This window comes from Euprymna scolopes, chromosome 45 (assembly GCF_053919585.1).
Source record: "Euprymna scolopes isolate OS-2025 chromosome 45, ASM5391958v1, whole genome shotgun sequence".
Taxonomy (NCBI): Eukaryota; Metazoa; Mollusca; class Cephalopoda; order Sepiida; family Sepiolidae; genus Euprymna; species Euprymna scolopes.
This window is the reverse complement of record NC_136526.1, coordinates 37,907,639-37,928,970: the sequence shown is the minus strand read 5'-3', so window position 1 is coordinate 37,928,970 and position 21,332 is coordinate 37,907,639. Positions and strand designations below refer to the sequence as shown.

The 21,332-nt window shown below is 35.7% G+C and overlaps 1 protein-coding gene across 1 annotated transcript in view; it reads left to right on the top strand.

The window, feature by feature from the left end:
* Positions 1 to 10,628, top strand: part of LOC145269457 (matrix metalloproteinase-19-like) — a 74,553-nt gene extending 63,925 nt beyond the window's left edge. The window contains exon 11 of the mRNA XM_080125132.1: positions 10,468 to 10,628. Within this exon, the coding sequence (XP_079981258.1) occupies positions 10,468 to 10,552 (85 nt within the window). The 3' untranslated portion in view covers positions 10,553 to 10,628. The remainder of the gene's footprint in view (positions 1 to 10,467) is intronic.
* The last annotated feature ends 10,704 nt before the right edge of the window (positions 10,629 to 21,332 follow it).

Genomic DNA, 21,332 nt, shown 5'->3' with positions numbered 1-21,332 from the left:
AATGGTCCCATCTCTAAAGATTTTCTGCAAAATCTACGCAGTTATAACAATTGTTTTGCAATGACATCATTTGGTCACAAAATTGCGGCAGTACATGGGTGGAATCCTTCTTTTAGAATTCGAGGCCAGGTTTGCCACCAGATTGGGAGTCTTTTACCACCTGAAGATGAAACAGCAAAGTTTATTCAAGTCTACTTCTTGGATAGTCTGGAAGAGGAACTACATAATCGGGGACGTGACAGTAGACTCAATAGAGACATTCTCCAAAGTCTGACTGAATTTTTACATGAGAACAACAGCTTTATTTGTCAGCTGAAAACAACAAAGGAGAGGATTGAAGAAGAACACTTGGTAGAACATAAAGTTGTCATAAGGGAAGACCGAAGGCCGCAAGAAGAGCATCCACGGCGATTCAATGCTCCAACAACAACGTATGAGATTGGAATATTAATGGAGAATGAACCAACAGCTAACCGGGATATTGTCTTGCGTTTTAGAAATGATACATTAAAATGGATCTCCGAACTACATCCCCTCTACGATACTTTAATGTACCCGTTAATGTACCCCTATGGTTCTCCATCTTACAACATCTACATGAAGGCATCCAATGGGCGAAAAGTTACCCAACAGCAATTTTATTCGTACCATTTAATGACTCGGCCTGGAAACTATTTTCTCTGGTACCGAAGGCTATTTCAACAATGGCTGGTGGATGTGTACTGCAAGATTGAAACAGAACGTTTACAGTTCCTGAGGCGTGAGCAACAGACCCTGAGAGCTGACAATTATAGCAACTTGAGAGATTCAATTCTTAGGGAGGATGGGAATCCAGAACAGTTTGGTCAACGAGTTGTACTTCCGGCAACTTATACAGGAGGCCCTCGATACATGTTTGAGCGTCAAAGTGATGCCATGGCATATGTTCGGCGAATGGGCCGAGCCGACCTCTTCATCACGTTCACAACAAATCCAAAGTGGACAGAAATTACAGAAAATTGTCTTCAAGGGCAAGACCCTCAGGATCGTCCAGATATTGTTGCCAGGGTTTTCAGGCAGAAGCTAAAAAAGTTACTTGAATTTATTAAAAAGGGAGGATTTGGCAGGTTGAGGGCTTTCCTGTACAGTATTGAATATCAAAAAAGAGGACTGCCGCATGCACACATCCTCACCTGGCAGGCCCCAGAGGACAAACTTCTACCAGAAAAAATGGATCTCTGCATATCTGCAGAGATCCCTGACAAAGAGGAAGATTCTGATCTTCATGCTAAAGTGATGGCACATATGGTGCATGGACCTTGTGGACCATATAATCCAAATTGTCCATGTATGATTGACAACAAATGTTCCAAAAAATACCCAAAAGAATTTCTTCAGTGTACCAAGCAAGGCCAAGACTCTTACCCCAAGTACAGGCGAAGAAAACCAGAAGATGGAGGCCAGACTGGTACAATAAGGATGAAGAGAAATGGTCGGTATGTTAATCAAGAAATAACAAACCAGTGGATTGTTCCGTACAACAAGGTCCTCCTTCAGCAGTTCAACGCTCACATTAACGTAGAAATTTGCAGCTCGATCCAAAGCATCAAATATGTCCTCAAATACGTGAATAAAGGATGTGATCAAGCAGTGTTTGAACTACAAAGAACTGATGGAGCAGCTAACCAACAAGGCCAAGTACAAAGTCACATTGTGGATGAGATCCAGCAGTTCCAGAATGCAAGGTATGTCGGCAGTTCAGAGGCAGCCTGGAGGATATTGGAACATCCCATCCATGAACATTTCCCCCCAATTGTACAACTTTCTGTTCATCTTGAAAATGGGCAGCGTGTCATGTTCTCAGCTGATACTGCTCTGGAACGAGCCCAAGGTCCACCGCCTGCCACAACTTTGACAGCATTTTTTCAACTCTGCCATGAGGATGACTTTGCAAGGGGTCTCAAATACGTAGAAGTCCCTGAGTTTTACACTTGGAATAAATCGACAAAGAAATGGATGAGAAGAATGCGTGGGGTACAAGTTGAAGGTACTGAAAATGATGATGTATGGAAGGCACCATGCATTGGGAGAATCTACACGATTAGTCCAAAAGCAGGGGAGTGTTATTTCTTACGCCTGTTGCTCAATGAGGTTGCTGGTCCAACTTCATTTCAAAATTTGCGAGCATACAATGGTCAGGTGTTTGAAACATACAGAGCAGCGTGCCTTGCTCGAGGCCTTCTAGAAAATGACCATCACTTGCATCAAGCAGTAGGAGAGGCAAGTGCCACTCAATCACCTTCAAATTTGCGAAGCCTATTTGTGATAATTTTAACAGCCTGTGAGCCAAGAAATCCTCTTGAGATCTGGATGGCTTTTCGTGATGTAATATCTGAAGACATTCTTCACAGATACAGGCAAGAAGTTAACAATCCAGAATCAGATTTTAATGAGGACATCTACAATAAAACTCTTTGTCTAATTGAAGAAAAAGTTCTCCTTATGTGCGGTCAACCATTGGCAAGCTATGGATTACCTGCACCAATGCAAGGGAGAGATGAAAGACTCGCGAGAGAGTATCAACGTGAAGTTACTTATAATCTTGAAGAACTTCCCTACAAGCAGAAAATATGCAAGAAAAACTGACCGATTCTCAAAGAGAAGTTTACAATTCATTCATGGCAATGTTGGAAGCACAAGGCGAAATGAACAAAAACATGATGTTTCTTGATGCTCCAGGTGGTACGGGCAAGACTTTTGTAATCAATTTGATCCTTGCAAAGATTAGATCCATGAGAAAGATTGTGCTTGCAACAGCATTCAGTGGCATTGCTGCGACTCTACTACAAGGTGGCCGCACTCTTCACAGCACTTTTAAAGTACCCTTGGATACTCATCGAATGGATCAGCCAGTTTGCAAAATTACTGGTAACTCAGCCTTGGCAAATGTAATTAAAGACACCTCTGCAATCATTGTAGACGAAGCCCCAATGACGCACAAGAGTGCTTATGAAGCAATTGACCGAACACTGCAAGACATCACAGGAAACAAGAATCCCATGGGTGGCATTCCAACCTTATTTTGCGGTGATTTCTGTCAAATCCTCCCAGTGGTTAAAAATGGCACAAGGGCTAACATTGTCAATGCAAGTTTGAAACAATCCTATCCCTGGAGGCACGTTATAGTGAAGAGACTGCCTACTAATATGAGAGCCTATATCTCTGATAACACAGCTGCAGCAGACTTCTCAAAATTGCTTCTCCAAATCGGTAATGGTCAGTTTCCTATCACTTCTTCACCTGACACAATTAAGATTCCAACTGCGCTTGGTAAATGTGTCGGTAATCAGAAGCAACTGAAAGACAAAGTGTACCCAGACCTGCAAAACAATGGAAAATCACCGTATTGGCTTGCTGAGAGGGCTATTATTTCGCCATTAAACAGCAATGTGAATCATTTGAACAATTCAATAATGGATGAATTTCCAGGAGACACAAAGCAATACAAGTCAGTTGATTCGGCTACTAATGAATATGAAGCTGTTCACTACCCTGTGGAGTTTTTAAACTCTTTGGGGATATCTGGAATGCCTCCACACATTTTAAATCTCAAAATTGGATCGCCAATCATGATTCTTCGATCCTTGGAACCGCCAAAAACAACAAACGAAACCAGATGTGTTATCACCAGATTGCACACCAATGTACTTGAGGCCACCATTTCCTGTGGTCCCTACAAAGGCGAAACCGTTCTACTGCCAAGTTCCATCGGACTCAGTACTTCTACTGCTTAGTTCCATCGGACTCAGTACTTCCATTTAAATTCCGGAGACTCCAATTTCCTGTGAAGGTGTGTTTTGCAATGAGCATAAACAAAAGTCAAGGTCAGACATTTAACACCATTGGCGTAGACTTGACATCAGATTGCTTCAGTCACGGTATGTTCTACGTCTCCATCAGCCGGACAGGAAGTTCAGAAAAACTCTACATTCTGGCTCCAAATCAAAGCAGCAGAAATGTAGTTTACCCTGAGGCTCTTTAGTGAAAAGTTCGAGAAATGGATATGAGGAAAAACTGACATGATCTGATTGTGGTAAGTTTTTAGTATTGAATGTGCAAGATAAAATTTAAGCAAGAGTTGAAAATGACTGCAATGAAAAATTTACTATGTAACATCAAGTAACCTTCCTTTTTGATGAAAATGTTTTGTGAAGTTCCTGATTGAATTTCAGTCACTACAAGAGGTAGTTAAAATGTTAATCACCTTATGCAATCGTTGCTCTTACAACATCAACTTACTGGAAAGGTGCCCACAGATTTTGGTACCCGAGTGCGCAACAAAGCTCCGTGCGAAGCACGGGTATCTTTGCTAGTATATATATAATCGCGTTGCATACCGGTTCTCGTCAGATCACCGAATCACCAAAGTTAAGCAACGTTGAGCCTGGTTAGTACCAGATGGTGACTATTTGGGCATTCTAGGCGCGGTATGTGCTCTCCGCTTATCTCGGCATTTGTTTGCAGTCGTCTAGTATATGCACTTCACTTGCCACTGGTATTTAACAATGTCAACTCGGGAGAGGTGTGGTTGGAGATTGCATAACCTCTGCCACAAAAATTTCACCACGCGCAGGCACCCCTTCGTGGCTATCCATAGTCTGTCAACAACTGAAAGAGCCTGATATATATATATATATATATATATATATATATATATGCATATATAACAAATAAATAAATAAAATAAACATGAATATACATAAACGATCACACATATATGTCTGTATATATATATATATGTATATATATGTTCATATATGTATGTACACATATATATATATTTATATATAAACTAACAAAAAAAACACTAACCTAGTTTTAAAACAGATCCTTTGTTCGATAAAATGCATGCCCATTGGCTGATAGAAAGGGGCGCGGTGGATACTAGAAAGATGATTGGCTAACTAAATCCTCAATAGAAGAGGACCATATAAAAACGATAAACAACCACAGAATTCGCGCATAAGCCTAAGGAACCCTAGAGTGGATGAAACGCCGAATATTCAGTGTAGCTTTATCGCCATATATATTTTATAAATTACTATATATATATATATATATACATATATATATATATATATATATGATAAAACTGGTAATTAGTAAAAACTTGAAGAGAGTGCTCAATACTATTGCAGAGTAAATATGTGTTTTATTTTTTTTATTGCGGTTTTATCATCAGACCTAAAAGAAATGGTTGTTATTATTTGGAAAAAGTGTTTTAGAAGAAATACGAGAGAAAAAAAGCGTGTAGGAGATAATAAGGGAGAGATAACGGGTATCGACAGTTTTGAAGGTTAAAATACATTAGATTGAATTGTGTGTGGGGGGTGGGTAGCAGATTCAGGTAGGCGTGGGTGGAGATATATGGATATAGAAAATGAGGAGGTTGAGAGAAGATAGTAAAGAAAAAAGAGAGTGGGGTAAGGAAGGGAGGGGAAAGAGTTTCAATTTTTAGGTTTTAAATTTTGACTGCTTTTTGCTTGTTCAACCATGTATATGAAGAAGATGAGAGAGAGAGAGGGAGAGAGAGGGAGAGAGAGAAAGAGAGGAAGAGAGAGATAAAGAGTTTTTGTAGGTGTCATGTGTTTGACAAGTACAAGGTTCCATTTAAAATTTTCGTAGTCACTATAAGTTGACTTGTTCATTTCAGTTGACAATGAGTTGTGTTTAGGTAGTTAAAGATTAATACATACGCTAAGGCACGCGAAAATACGCATACATACACATATGTACATTTCTACACATCCATATACAGACACATACGTACGTACGCATATATATAAACAATGTATTTGTAGATATACCTGCATCTATATGCAGACATACACGCACATACAAACAAGCACTATACACATATACATACTCACATATATACATAGACACATATACATATATATATACACACACACACCTACATATATACATATACGTGGAGATATAGATCTCCAGCAAGAAGTAGATGTACATATACATACATACATACACACACATGTACCCACATACACGTATACACAATTACATAAATATACATATTTATAAAAATATAAATCTACAGACATATATAGGCATATATATATATATATATATATATATATATATATATACATAGACAAGTATATATTTATACCAAGTAAATAAAGTAAAGTTAGGATAAATAAATAATAATAAATAAATAAGTAAATACACGGGTGTAGTTAATAATGCGAGGTTAGTTAGACGCATCGTTAAGTTCATATATATATATATATATATATATATATATATATATATATATATGAGGTGGGCTTCTTACATGGTGTTTTGGACAGTGGTTATGTTTAACTTTATTTTCAGTGTTAAATGTATTGTGGATACAGGCGTATACATACATACAAATACATGTGTATAAACTCAGATATAGCTATACCTGTATACATACGTTCAGCCATGCATATCCATAGATATTAGGCCCAGTTTCTTAGTGTTTTGTCCGAATGAAATGAAACTTTGGTCATAACTAGTTTATTATATTCAAAACATCGCATCAAAACACAAGGGTCTTGGCCTTTTTTTCTCCGTTCTACAGCATATGTTCTAGATGGCCTCCATTTAGCTTTTGTTTTTTTGTTGGGGGGTCACCCTGTATATACGCACATTAACACCCAGATGTACGCAAACACATACATGTTAACATAGATATAGATATACCAATATACATTCATGCATATACACACGACCCATGAGCACATACATTCGTACACGCGCACTTAGAAACATATACATAAGCACAATAAGGATATATATATATATATATATATATATATATATATATATATATATATATATATATATAGACCCAACCATGCCCGCACATACGCGCATATATATGAAAATACATGTACGGATCTCCAGTAAAATGTAGATTTACATACACATACATACATACATATGTGCATACACAAACATGTACCCATATACACGTATATACAATTATATAAATATACGTATATACATATTCATAAAAGTATAAATATACACACATATATAGACATATATATATATATATACATAGTGATGTGTATATTTATACTAAGTAAGTAAAGTTAGAGTAGATAAATAAATAAACAAATAAATGATAAATAAATAAGCGGGTGTAGTTAATAATGCGAGGTTAGGTAGACGTACTGTAAGATATGTTCAAAATACATGTTGTTGGTTCAATATTTAGGGGTCCGTATTGATTTGCTTTGCTTATTGGATTATTGGATAGGGATTAATTTATAGTGTCTAGGAAGAAAATAAAAAAGGGTATAAAGGTTAAAGATTAAGTTCATATATATATAAAGGGAGTGGGCTCCTAACATGGTGCTTTGGGCAGCGGTTATGCTTAACTTTATTTTCAGTGTCAAGTGTATTGTGGATATAGACATATATACACATACAAACACATACATGCATATGAATCCAGATATAGCTACACCTGTATACATACATTCATCCATGTATATATATAGATACACATGTACATACAGACACTAACATCCAGATGCACGCATACACATACATGCGCACATAGACATAGATATACAAATATATACTAATGTATACACACACGAGCCATGAGCACATACATCCATGCACGCGTATATAGAAAGATATACATAAACACACATAGGGATATACACATAGACCAAATCATGTCCGCACATACACATACATATACACATGAAGATACATGCACGCATACAGGCAAGTAAGTAGATGCGTTTAAGATAATAATATTTCGGTTCCTATTTACAATTCCTCCCCACGGGACAGAGTTAGTCACCAGGGTCGTTTTTTTAACGTGGAGAAAAGGAACAAAAATAAAAATTGTCTCAGTCGTGAAGGATTTCTCCTCCACAGACAGAGGACAAGAAATTGAAGTGCAGCATCTGAAGAACCGGGTATTTATTTGCTCCCCTGCCGAGCAAATTAGGCACAAGGCCGATTTTTAATGTAAGGAGTGAAAGGGAAATTGGGACCAACTCCCCGGGGACTAGGGGAGCTGGGTAGTGACAATTGGTAGGAAGGGTTGCCCCTACATTGACCAAGGTCTTATATGTGGAGTTTCCTCCACATATGGTCTTTGCTTGCAGTATCTGCCGAAACAGATACTAAACTTTTAGGTATTTATTTGCTCCCCCACTGAGCAAATTAGGCACAAGGCCGATTTTTAATGTGAGGAGTGAAGGGGAAATGGGGACCAACTCCCCGGGGAGTAGGGGAGCTGGATACTGACAATTGGTATGAAGGGTTGCCCCTACATTGAACAAGGTCTTATATGTGGAGTTGGCCCCACATATGGTCTTTGCTTGCAGTATCTGCCGGAACAGATACTACATTTTGATCTTGGCCCGAAGGCAAAATAATATTTCTGTTATATCTACAAAAAAGTACACACACACACACACACACACACACACACACATATATATATATATATATATATATATATATATATATATATATATATATATATATATATATATATATATACAAATTGCAACATCTGTACACCCATATAAATGTGGAGAGTTTTAGTTATAATTAGTTAGTGGGTGGGGGGTAAGTAGTATTCATGGGTAGACGAATGTGTAGATGGGTAAGGTAATATATGGTATGGGGAGGGTGGAGTAAGGGGATTTGGTTGTGTTGATGTTACAGTAATTGGGTGTATGCGGTAGATGGATATATAGACCCAACCATGCCCGTATTATTCATAAATATGTATTATTCAACGGGTCCAAAAAGGATGCTGTCTGAGGGATGTTTCAGAAGGGTATATAATTGCTAAGGAGGTGGATTTGTAATGCCGCAAGTTTATGGTGGTTCCTTCCTGCATCACAATTTGTATTAATACAGTATAGTTAACAACCCAGATATATATATATCATACCAACATCAAAATTGCAGATAACCAACATCAAAATTGCAGATAACAGACACCTCTATGTTTCAAAATACGTACACACATGCAGTGGAAACAGCTTCAAAATAATGCCAATCTTCCAAACAGACAATTATTTTTATTTACTTACACAGGAAAAAAACTTCATCACCAGATTCACTCCTGAACTAAACAGAGCCTAATATAATCACACAAAAACATGAAATGCAAGGTACACTCGCATACACATCCATACACATACACATATACACACCCACACATAAATCAGAACCGACACATTAAAACACACACACGTGCGCGCATACAACCACACACAGACATAACACCCCTATCTCTAATACAACACACTGAACAATACCAACCCTACTTAACCTCGAAACCAACAACACTAGGGAGCACATAGAACCATAGTATAATATCTGTTCCAACACCTTGCTCCCTCCTCAGTCAGTGGAGGAGAACCCCCCCCCATGACTGAAACAACTATCATCCCTTGTATCATCCCCCTCCCATACCTATACCCCCTCCAATGCCCCCCTCTGGGGAACAAAATCTTCCCCACACTAGGAACCGATCCTGGGTTTGGCCATACCCACATGGGGAGACAAATAAATAGAAACATTAAAAAATCCCCTGTACATATTTTAAATACACCCCTCTTTCTAAACAAACATAATATAAGGAATACCCGAAAAGACTAAAACGAAAAATCACAATGCTAAAATCCAAGAATCCAAAAAATAAATATCAAAATAGAATGAAAGCACCCCTACCCTTATTTCAGAAGAGCTAGTCCCCCCTCCCCACACATACACATTAGTAACGACCTCGGATCACAGTCGCCTTCCTAAGGAAGCAAATAACCCCAAAATACACTAAAACAATATACACATTCCCAAACCAATAAAAGCAAACACACACACGCACACACACACGCACACACACACACACACACACACACACACACACACACACACACCCTAAAGGAAAAGAAAAAAACATTAACAGAAAGAGATAGCGACTACAGCCAGGTCAACGGTCTCCCTCGACAAGCCCAATAAAAGAGTAATAAAAATTGAACATGCAAATGAATAATAAACTCTTACAAGCCTCCACCCCTTGGAAAAACTTCAAATTAACTACGAAAATCGCCATTTTCACATCTACAACACATTTGAAAATAATTTCTGACGAGAACGCTTCACAGAACTCTGAAACGCGCGTAAAAACGATTTCAATGACTTAAAAACATTATTACAATGATCCAAACATAATTCTCAATGAAAAACCAAGACACGGAATAATAAAATGTTAAAAAATACACATTGTTGGTGACTACTCCCTTATTTAAATATATATATATATATATATGTATATATATATACATATATATATGTATATATATATATATATATATATATATATATATATATATATATATATATATATAATCAAATGAGCTCACCCTTTTTTATTTTTCTTCCTTTTCTTTTCAGGGCCTATAAATCGAACAATAAAGATCGAACTGTCAGCAGCAAAGGAATTCCAGTCACCGTTGTTTTCAACAAATGCCGGAGATAAAATATGCAGTGTTAAACATTTGCGTCCGATTATTTGCTGTATTTATGAAGTATTAATAAAATTGTCTGTTTCATTCGTTGTGTATCTGTTTGATTTCTTTAGATTCAGCGGTGCAATTAAAATCATGCACGTAAAATAAAACTGTATTAATACAGTATAGTTAACAACCCAGAAATATATATATATATATATATATATATATATATACATACAGAGAGAGAGAGAGAGAGAGTGAGAGAGAGAAAGAGAGAGAGAGAGAGAGAGAAAGAAAGAGAGAATAAATGGCAAAAAGTTATATTCCAAAATTCATGATGTTGACCATCTTATAATTAATTCCTTTAATTCAGTTAATTATGTTAATTATTATTATTATTATTATTATTATTATTATTATTATTATTATTATATTATCAATCAGTGAATATATTACGCCCTGAACTAATCAGAAGAAATAGCGACAATCAATCCGTAAAAAGTAATTAAATGTGATTTGACATGGTAAAAATCTAAAAATTGGAAGAGAAGCTGCATCTTTATATTTTTCTATTACGCCATATTGAATTTTTATCAAACAAAGTCATTAAACCCAACTCTTCGTACTAGCAATTTAATTAATTTATGAATCTTACACCAAAATGTTCTATTTAATAATGAGTAAATTTATAAATTCTAATTTGTGTATACATACTTATGAAAATAATATCAACAAAATACAAACTATTATACATGTTTGTATATACGAAACTAAACTAAGCTAATATATATCAATAATATAAAGCTGAATGTGTGTGTATGTGTGTGTGTGTGTGTGTGTGTGTGTGTGTGTGTGTGTGTGTGTGTGGTCACGAATAGGCTCCTACATGGTTGATAAGTGCTCCAGTGTGAACAGGTATGTTATAATAAATTATGGGGTTTACTATTTTATTTTTACTTTCATCATATTTTGCTTTAGTATTGATACCCCCAAATTCGAAGCTATCTCTTTACTACCTTTCCTTTTCATAACCTATCATACTTTCATAAATCAGAGTCCATTTTCTGTAGGCTGTTTTTGAACCCAGTCAACGACGAGTACTTTTGCCAGTATATATATATATATATATATATATATATATATATATATATATATATATATAACTACTTCATTTACTCACATAAAATTAATATACGAAAGTATAAATTTATGCGTAAACTTTAAGTATTTACTTCAAAAGTGCACACGCATATATATATATATATATATATATATATATATATATATGTGTGTGTGTGTGTGTGTGTGTATTTATAAATTATAAATAGTCATTTTAATGCCTACAGCCACTAATGCCTATGCTTACGCAATCTTCAGTACAGGAGATGACGATCAGCACTGGTCGAAGGATTCGAACCTCGTCATGAAGCCGTCCCTGGCCTCATTAGCAAGGGACACCGTTCATATGAAAAGTGATATTTTTGTTGTTCATGCAACAAAATTTCAACTACCGAGAAACAAAAATGCAATATTCACTCCTCACTTATTAGTCCATCCTCTTTGCTCTTCCCCTATTTGTTTTCATCCTTTCGGCCAACCTGATGTCTATTTTATATTTGGGAAAATAGTATTGTACCTTTAATCTATATATATATAAAAAAGCGAAAGTGTGTGTGTGTGTGTATACATTTCCCTACGCAATAACTCTGTCCATTTTAAGCCTACAGATTCGAAATTTGATATACAGGGTACGGAGATTTGGGAAAATCGATGGTATTGGTTTTCGGATAGAAATTTGTCGATTAAGGGGTCAAAGTTCAACGATTTGACCTTTGAGAACTCTACCAAACTCCTCCTACAATTTTAGGTCTAAACACAGAAAATCTTAGATATAGATTCCTTGGACATGGATCTAACTTTATAACTTTATTTGAGCTCTAAACAATAAAGTTTAAGGGGTCATAATAGGGGTCAAAGTTTAAAATATTGATCTTTTTTTCCTCAGCATACACCTCAAAACACCCGGACAACACCGGGCACCCATGCTAGTATGGTATAAATGTAAAAGCGATTATCAAATTAAAATTTGAGGAATTTCCCATAACTAGGCTCTACATTTAATATCTATTGTCAGTCTTGAAATGTGAAAAAACTGTACAAATGTTTAGGTTTTGAGTTGAAAATCTCTAGAATATTCTGAGTTTGAAAGGATACGTTAGAAAGAATAAAGTCGAAGATATTCAGTCATATCTTTTGGATAATGAATGTCTACTAAGACTAATCTCTTAATCTTAAGTTGTTTCTATTCATGTACGTATAACATAATCTCAGTAATAAAGTTGCCAATTATACAGACATGTAATTCAATCTTTAAGTAGATGCGTTTGTTAAATTTAGGTTTGTAATATTTTTACGTTCTTTCAACTTTATTACTGTGAAATATACTAATAATCTTCACTTCATAGCAACAAAATTAAGCGAAATTTTAACATTAATGGAACTTAACATTTAACTTAGATACAACACACAACAGATACTTTGATACAACTGTATTCATACAGTAAAATTAACAACAGAGAAATATATATCTCTATATAAATCTCTCTCTCTTTCTCTCTCTCTCTCTCTCTCTCAATATATATATATATATATATATATATATATATATATATATATAAAGCTGTGTGTGTGAGTGGTCACGAATAGGCTCCTATATGGTTGATTATTTTAAAAAACTGATCACATATAATGATAGATGTATCGAGACACAGGAATGGGTATGTTTGATCTGGCAGAACGGTGGTTCATTAACATTGTGGGGTCTGCGTTCGCGCATGGTCCACAAAGTATGGAAATAAAAACAATTTTAGATTAAAAAATTTTTTTACAAGTGTTTTTGATATAGATGTACATAAGAATACTTTGATAAGTATGTTTTAACTTAAATAGGGATGGTATAATAAAATTGTGGGGCCTGCGTTCGCGCCTGTCCCCCATAGAATGGAAATAGGCACAAACTTTAATAAAGACTTTTCATATTTATCTGCGTAAGTGTACTTTGATAATTATGTTTCAGTGAAATATACTAATAATCTTCACTTCATAGCAACAAAATTAAGCGAAATTTTAACATTAACGGACCTTAACATTTAAGTTTGATACAATTAAAAACAGATACTTTAAATACAACTGTATTCATAAGGTAAAATTAACAACAGAGAAATATTTATATATCACTATATATAAATCTCTCTCTCTCCATATATATATATATATATATATATATATATATATATATATATATATATATATATACAGGGTGACCCTCCCCCCCCCCAAAAAAAAACAGGCCCCCACTCTAATTATGCCTCCGTTTCTTAGTGTTTTATCTGACTGAAATGAAACTTCGGTCATAACTAGTGTATTATATCTAAAACATCACATCAAAACACTAGGGTCTTTGGCCTTTTTTTTCTCCGTTCTACAGCATATGTTCTAGATGGCCTCCATTTAGCTTTTGTTTTTTTTAGGGGGGGACACCCTGTATATATATATATATATATATATATATATATATATATATATATATATATACTTGTTTATTGTTATATAAACATGCTCACATCCCGCTGCTACAAATAGCCACTTGTTTCAATCAAACAACAGATATCATCAGGCAGCGACTTGACTATTCAAAAGTTGAACTGTAGCAGCGGGATGTGAGCATGTTTATATAACAATAAACAAGTATTATCAGCTCTTTTTATTGAGCACTATATAACAACCTCGTTGAATTCATTAGTCCATTACTTTTGAATATAAAAAAAAACCCGAGTATATATATATATATATATATATATATATATATATATATATATATTCTAATTATAGTACTCACTAAACTTCAACCAGAACTAGCGTCCATACTTACAAAACTGTTTAAACGTTGTCTTAAGGAGAATTGCTTCCCATCACCGTAGAAAATCTCATCAGTATGGCCTGTATTTAAGAATTCAGGTGATCGCTCTCCCCCTCTCAGTACAGGCCAATATGTCTACTGTTCGTCATGAGTAAGTTGCTGAAATCTGTGTTAAATACAGGAGTAATCAAGCATCTCAGCAAAAATAACCTTCTTAGTGACACGCAATATGGTTTCCGTTCTGCTAGATCTACAGCAGATGTGCTTACAGTTATATCTCATAGGATTAGAGAATCTCTCGACGGAGGCTACATTTCAAGGGCATTTGCTCTTGAGATATCAAAGGCATTTGATAGGATATGGCATAAAGGTTTACTTCACAAGGTCTCCAACTATGGTATAGTTGGAAATGTCTTCTCAATTATTAAATCATTTCTCTCTGATAGGTTCATAAGATTAGTGGTTGATGGGCAAAAATCAGAAGCTCACAGTATTAATGCTGGGGTTCCTCGGGGGTCCATCCTGGGCCCAACTTTCTTCCTGATCTACATTAATGAGCTTCCAAATCACATCCTTAAATCATTCGTAGATATTTATGCTGAGGACACTACCATCTATGGCCACACATAAAGTTCTCTCCGATTCTCTCTCCTCTGATCTTATGCATGTGGTACAATGGGGAAATCGGTGGCTGGTTACTTTTAATGCATCTAAAACCAAGCTTTTAACTTTACATTATCAATGCTTTGATCATCATCTGGCATCAATTGAAATGAATGGTTCTCGTCTTCAGGAGGCCTCAAATTTTGACAAGCTTCTGGCCTTAAATGGAACACATACATTAAATCTGTTGCCAAGGCCGCTGGAAAAATGGTGGGATGCTTCTATCGATCCAGTAGATATCTCACTGCTGATGCAATTCTATATCTATATAAGAGCCAGGTACGTCCAAGGATGGAGTAGTGTTGCCACATCTGGGCAGGAGCTGCTAGAAAGGACTTGTCCTGCCTTGATAGAGTTCAAAATAGACTTCGTAGCCTCGTAGGAGATGTCCTTTTCTCTTCCCTGCAACCTCTATCTTACAGAAGAAATGTTGCGAGTTTTTCTCTGCTTTATCTGAGCTTCAATGTATGGTCCCACCTCGTCAAACTTTCACAAGGAACACTCGTCTAGCTGAAAACACTATCAATTATTCCCCCATTCTTTATCTCTGCCTAAACCTAAACGTAAATTCCATGAACAAAGCTCCTTTCTTAGAACTGCACGCCTATGGAATTGTCTTTCGTTTTCCTGCTTTCTAGCTGACTACAATATGGTTGTCTTCAAGTCCAACGTAGACAAGTTCTTGATGAGCCATTCCCCTTAAGTTAACAAATTTACCAAATTTCCATTACTAACGATTACTATATTTTCCAATTGACTACTGTACACTCTTAACTCTTATCCTCGAGTGGTCTCTGGGCTTTGATAAGTGGTTATGCCTATGTAAATATATATACATATGTAGATATATATATATACATGTAGCTATATATATAGATATATATGTATATATATAGATATAGGCATATATAGATATATATATACAGATATATATATATATATATATATATATATATATATGTATATATATATATTCATTTATTATTTTTAAAACAGTAATCTACGTACACGCGTGTTTCGAGGTCGTTACCTCTCGTCAGCGTAGTTCAACTGTTTCTAGGGATCGAACCTCAGACCATGTTTACCTTAACCGTTAGGCCACAAACCCTAGATGAATTTTACTGTTTATTTTTATCGCTTATAAATTTAGATTGAAATAACAATAATATATATATATATATATATATATATATATATATATAATAAATACGTATTAGATACGTTTGAAGCCAAAACAACGCATTATTACAAAATAAACAGATATTTATTTTGTTTGAAAATTATATTGAAATTTATAGATATATTTTGAAGTAAAACTTCATCTTCTGTATGTCTTTTTTTTCTTTCCATGTTGTTGTTGGAGCATAGAATCAGTAGAAATCCGTTTGTTGTTTCTGCGGTTATCTTTTCAAATGTTGGAACGGTGCGTTGGTGACGCGGAATTCACGTTAGGGTGTGTGTTCTTTGAATAGAAGCGTTTCTCTTCAAGGAACACATATAGTATAACAGAACTTTAAATATAAGTATTTACGATGGTACGATACCAACATATTTGCCGATTCAGATACAATTACCGATTCCGATTGTTCTAAAATGTCTAAATATTTTTCTATAGCGTTTTTTTCTTATTGTTCTAATTTCGGATTACCGTAAAACGCCATCTAATATGTGCATATATTTTCGCATACATAAATAATGCATTTGTATTCGCTGTGTCCGGTTGTTCAAAATGCATTTGTCCTGTCTATATAAATTTTGTTATCAACTTTTGTTGCTTCTACAAGATATATACCCACAATGACAGCGAGTAAACCCACAACACAGCTGATCTATAAAAATATCAACTTTTGATTTTAAATTATTAGGTTGTTGCAAAAATAATGTCGTTTTTTGACGTTCAACTTCATGTAAAAACAGCGTTATTTTTGCACCAACCTAATATTACTGGTGTTTCGACGTTTCTGAAAGGTGTGTGAGATGGGGTGCATGATTGTATCGGATGTGACGGCGATGAAGAAATGGTGACAGTCTCGTTCTTTCTGACCGACTGTCTGACTTTCTCTTTTCGTCGATTTTATTCATACAAACATTCTTTTCCTATTGGAACGTTTAATATTTTTTGTGTGTCTATTATTTCTATCCTTTGACCGATATCTTCTCACATATTTCTGTGTCAAATTATGCATTCCGTTAGACAGTGCTAGAAAATCACACATTCTTCACATCGAATCTTTGCGTGTGTGAAACCCATAGAATGTCTTTTTTTCTTACCGGGGTTTCCTGCCAATATCAAACAGGCGGTGATCTAAAGGTTTTAGTTTTACTAGTAGTTTAAATTCCAAAATATTTTTCACGTGTTTTTAACTGACATGGACACATTTCAGCAATGGAAAATTGAAAAAAAAATGAGACAATTAAAAAGAATCGTTTTTAGCATCGAATAATAGGGGTAGGGTTGCGGTGGTTAACGACACGGACTATGGATCTCGGTGTTCAGAGTTCGAATTCGTTTTACAAAAATCACTTTAATTTAGGATGTTAGCAACTTTCATATGATTCATCCAGTATATACCCGGTGTCTTTCTAGAAAGAATTTCAACCAGAAAGATATCAGTGAAACCAATGCCAATAACGCAATCATCTGATTCATACGATGGTCGGAAAATAGGCTCAATTTTTTCTGATTCCAATACCGATTCCGATGCCCAAATATATTCCGATTTTTCCTGATTCCGATTATCGTCCCAACAGTAGTAAGTATATTATATCTATATAAATAAAACAGATGTATCTATGTGTGTGTCTGCAAATATTTAACCGATAAACTATGAAACTACTGGTCAGATAACACTGAAATTAGCAGGAAATAGTAATTATACACTAAGGATGGCTTATAAACGAATAAAATCTTCGTTTGAGTGCATGAATAACACATACAGACATATAACGGCAAGTTGGAATACAAACTGTTCATTTCAACTTGCCGACATATTTTTGCTTCTTTCTGCGCATGCCCAAATTCTATTAATTTCTTTAAATTATTTAATATTTAATCGATCGGACATGCGGCTGGATCGCTAAGACATTTGGTTTTGAGTTATTTTTTAACTGTTAAAATCACTGCTATATATTATGTACTATACAATATGCAATATAGAATTGGCTCTGTAATAATAAATACGAAATCTGCATGAATTAAAATATATTTAAGCGTATAAAATAAAATACGCATCAGGTGCGATTGAAAGACAAATTATAGCACAATATTACGAAAATAAACAAATATTTTACTGGTTTGAAATTTATAATTTAAATATGTTTTGGAGAAAAACACCATCCTCACTATTTTGTATATCATGTTTTTTCTTTCTTTTTTCTTCTTTCTTGCCATGTTGTGAAGTTGGAGAAAGAAATGCCAGTTAGTAAAGATCCGCGCGTTGTCTCTCAGCGGTTGTATTTTGAAATGTCGGAACGGTGTGCTGGCTACGCGAGATTACACCTTTGTATATTGAAGCGTATTTTATGACCCAACGAGCCTGGGCGCCCCTCCCCCGTTAGTCTGCCAATAATTTATTATGTTCTGACGTGTCGAAACATGCACTACTAAAAACCGAACTTTCGGGACAACCTCGTGAAGTGGAATCATGCGCATTGTTGTCTTAAGATTTTGTATTAAGAAAACTTAGTTATTACAGGAACAAACACCCTTCGCGCCGTCGCTAAGAACTGAGGAAGCGACTTTTGCCAAATTGTTTAACTTTCACCCCAACCATCGTTCGGTGTATTTTGTCAAGTACGTGAGACTACTTTGTGGAGATGTTTTTTTTCTAAGGATGGAGATGAAAAAGATGGATAGATATAGAAACATAAATTTTCCGACATCTAAGGCTACTCTTACAAAGTACTACCGACCTGGAAAGCAGCTTTTTCTTCATCCTTTGTCAGAAAAATCATTCATTGGAAATGAGGACTGAAGGACAAAAAAGGAGAAGCGAGAGTTACTGGAGCTGCCGATAACACATCCACATGCATTATCTACTCTCCATTGAGAAAAAAAAGGTGAGAAGGGCTTATTAATATCTACTTAGTATACGTCCGTTGCCCCATTCCCGGCTTAGGCTAGTACTTGAAGATAGTCTCCCCTCCCATGTACGTGCACGGATACTTTTTGCCTTTATCTAGGTCGAGCTCATAACGTATAACACATAAAGCTATGAGATATTAGATGCTGCTGAAATCTATGTCTTGTTGCCTTGGGTTATCGCGGTAAAAGATATGTTTGTTTTTAAAGACAAATGCTTGGAATGGGTCTTAAACGTATTATTTGGAATCTTCGAGCTACTGTTCTCATCTTGAGTCTTATTTTCACAAGTTTTTAATCAATATAACTTCCGCAAGGACCCATGACATAGTGGCTAGAGCACTTCGAAAAAAAAATTGTAAAAGTGATATTCTATTGAAGGTTGAAGGTTCAATTCTCTGTGTAGGCGATAAAAAATAAAATCCTGAATTAGTTAGGACCTATATCCAGTCGTGGCTGACGAAACAAGAACATGCTACCACTGTGACGTAAATAAAAATTTACGTTCAAAATTCTGTTAAAATCTTTCGAGTTCAAGACCATTCCTAAGTTCGACAAGATACACCTGAAGAAGGTCGGAGTTGACATCGACCGAAACGTTGTGAAAATTACACTCAAGATGAGAACAGTAGTCCGAAGATTGCGAAACATTACGAATAGCCAATTCTCATGTCAAAAATTCAGAAACGTAGAAAGAAATGGGTTTTATATTTTGTTTTTTACATTTTAAAAGGGCTCCAAGATTAACTCAAGCAGCTGGTGGTTGGTTGGTTGGTTGTTTTTGTTTTACGGCATATCAACCTTTTTCAGGTTATTTAATGTCGAATCTAGTTATTTTGAGGAACGATTTTTAATGGAGTATATATTTTTTTTTAAGTCGGATTCTATTTAACCCATAGTTGGGACCCTAAGAGGTACTACCGCTCCGGGTTAGAGTGAACCTGGGAGCAGTGGCAATTAAAGGTGGCGTCACACTCCCCAAGGCCCGCAAGGTGGGGCCTCACCATCGGATATAGTTTTAGGTCATATACAGGGCCGACGCTGGTGGTGTTTGTCTTCTTAATTTATGGCGATAGTGTTTTGGTTGTAATAACTTCGGTTTTAAAAATTAATTTTATTTATTGTGGACAAAGTATCCTCGTCTTTTTCTTAGTTGTTTCGCGGCGTTTCGGCCAACTATTCCTCTGGCCTGCGTCAGGTGGTAACCGCGACGGATAAGAACTCTGAATCTCCTGACTGCATTCACTGCCATCCGTAGTTATTGTCGTCTCACCACGTTTTTGATCAAGTAAGCCTCTGGCCAGCTTTGGGTAGGATTGAAACCGCTATCTTCAGACAATCATCACCTGGAACCGTAGAGATTCAACGTCTTCGGGGCCCGTGGTGCATTTGATAGAGACGTTGAATCTCTACGGTTCCAGGTGATGATTGTCTGAAGATAGCGGTTTCAATCCTACCCAAAACCAGCCAGAGGCTTACTTGATCAAAAACGTGGTGAGACGACAACAACTACGGATGGCAGTAATTGCAGTGAATGCAGCCAGGAGATTTAGAGTTCCTATCCGTCGCGGGTACCACCTGACGCAGGACAAAGGGATAGGTGGCCGAAACGTCATGAAACAAGTAATAAAAGATGAGGATAATTGTCCGTAATAAATAAAATCAATAAATAATAATCATCTCAATGAATTCCAATTAAAATAATATAACTTCGGTTTTAATAGAAAATGTTATGATGTATATGTAATAAGAAAATATGCATAATTCTATAAATTATTTTTATTTATTTGTTTTTTGATATCCAATGAGATTAGGCTTCATAATTTGTATATTCGTTCTTTTGCGGGTTGTTACACTCATTTTCATGGTTGTTGTTTCGCCACGTTTCGGCCAACTCATCGTCCGGCCTTCTTCGGGTGATTAATCGCGACGGGATATGAATGCTGAGTTTTGTAACTGTATCTATGGTGATTACTGCCTTCCATAGTTGTTGTAACCTCAAAAGATAACTTGAAAGGGTGCTCTAACCAGAAATGTAAGTATATTATGTGTGTCAATAATTTGATATGATCTAACGTGTCGAAACATGAATGCTAAAAAAGAAAACGGCTCCAATTTTCCGGACAGTTTAATGGACTGAAAT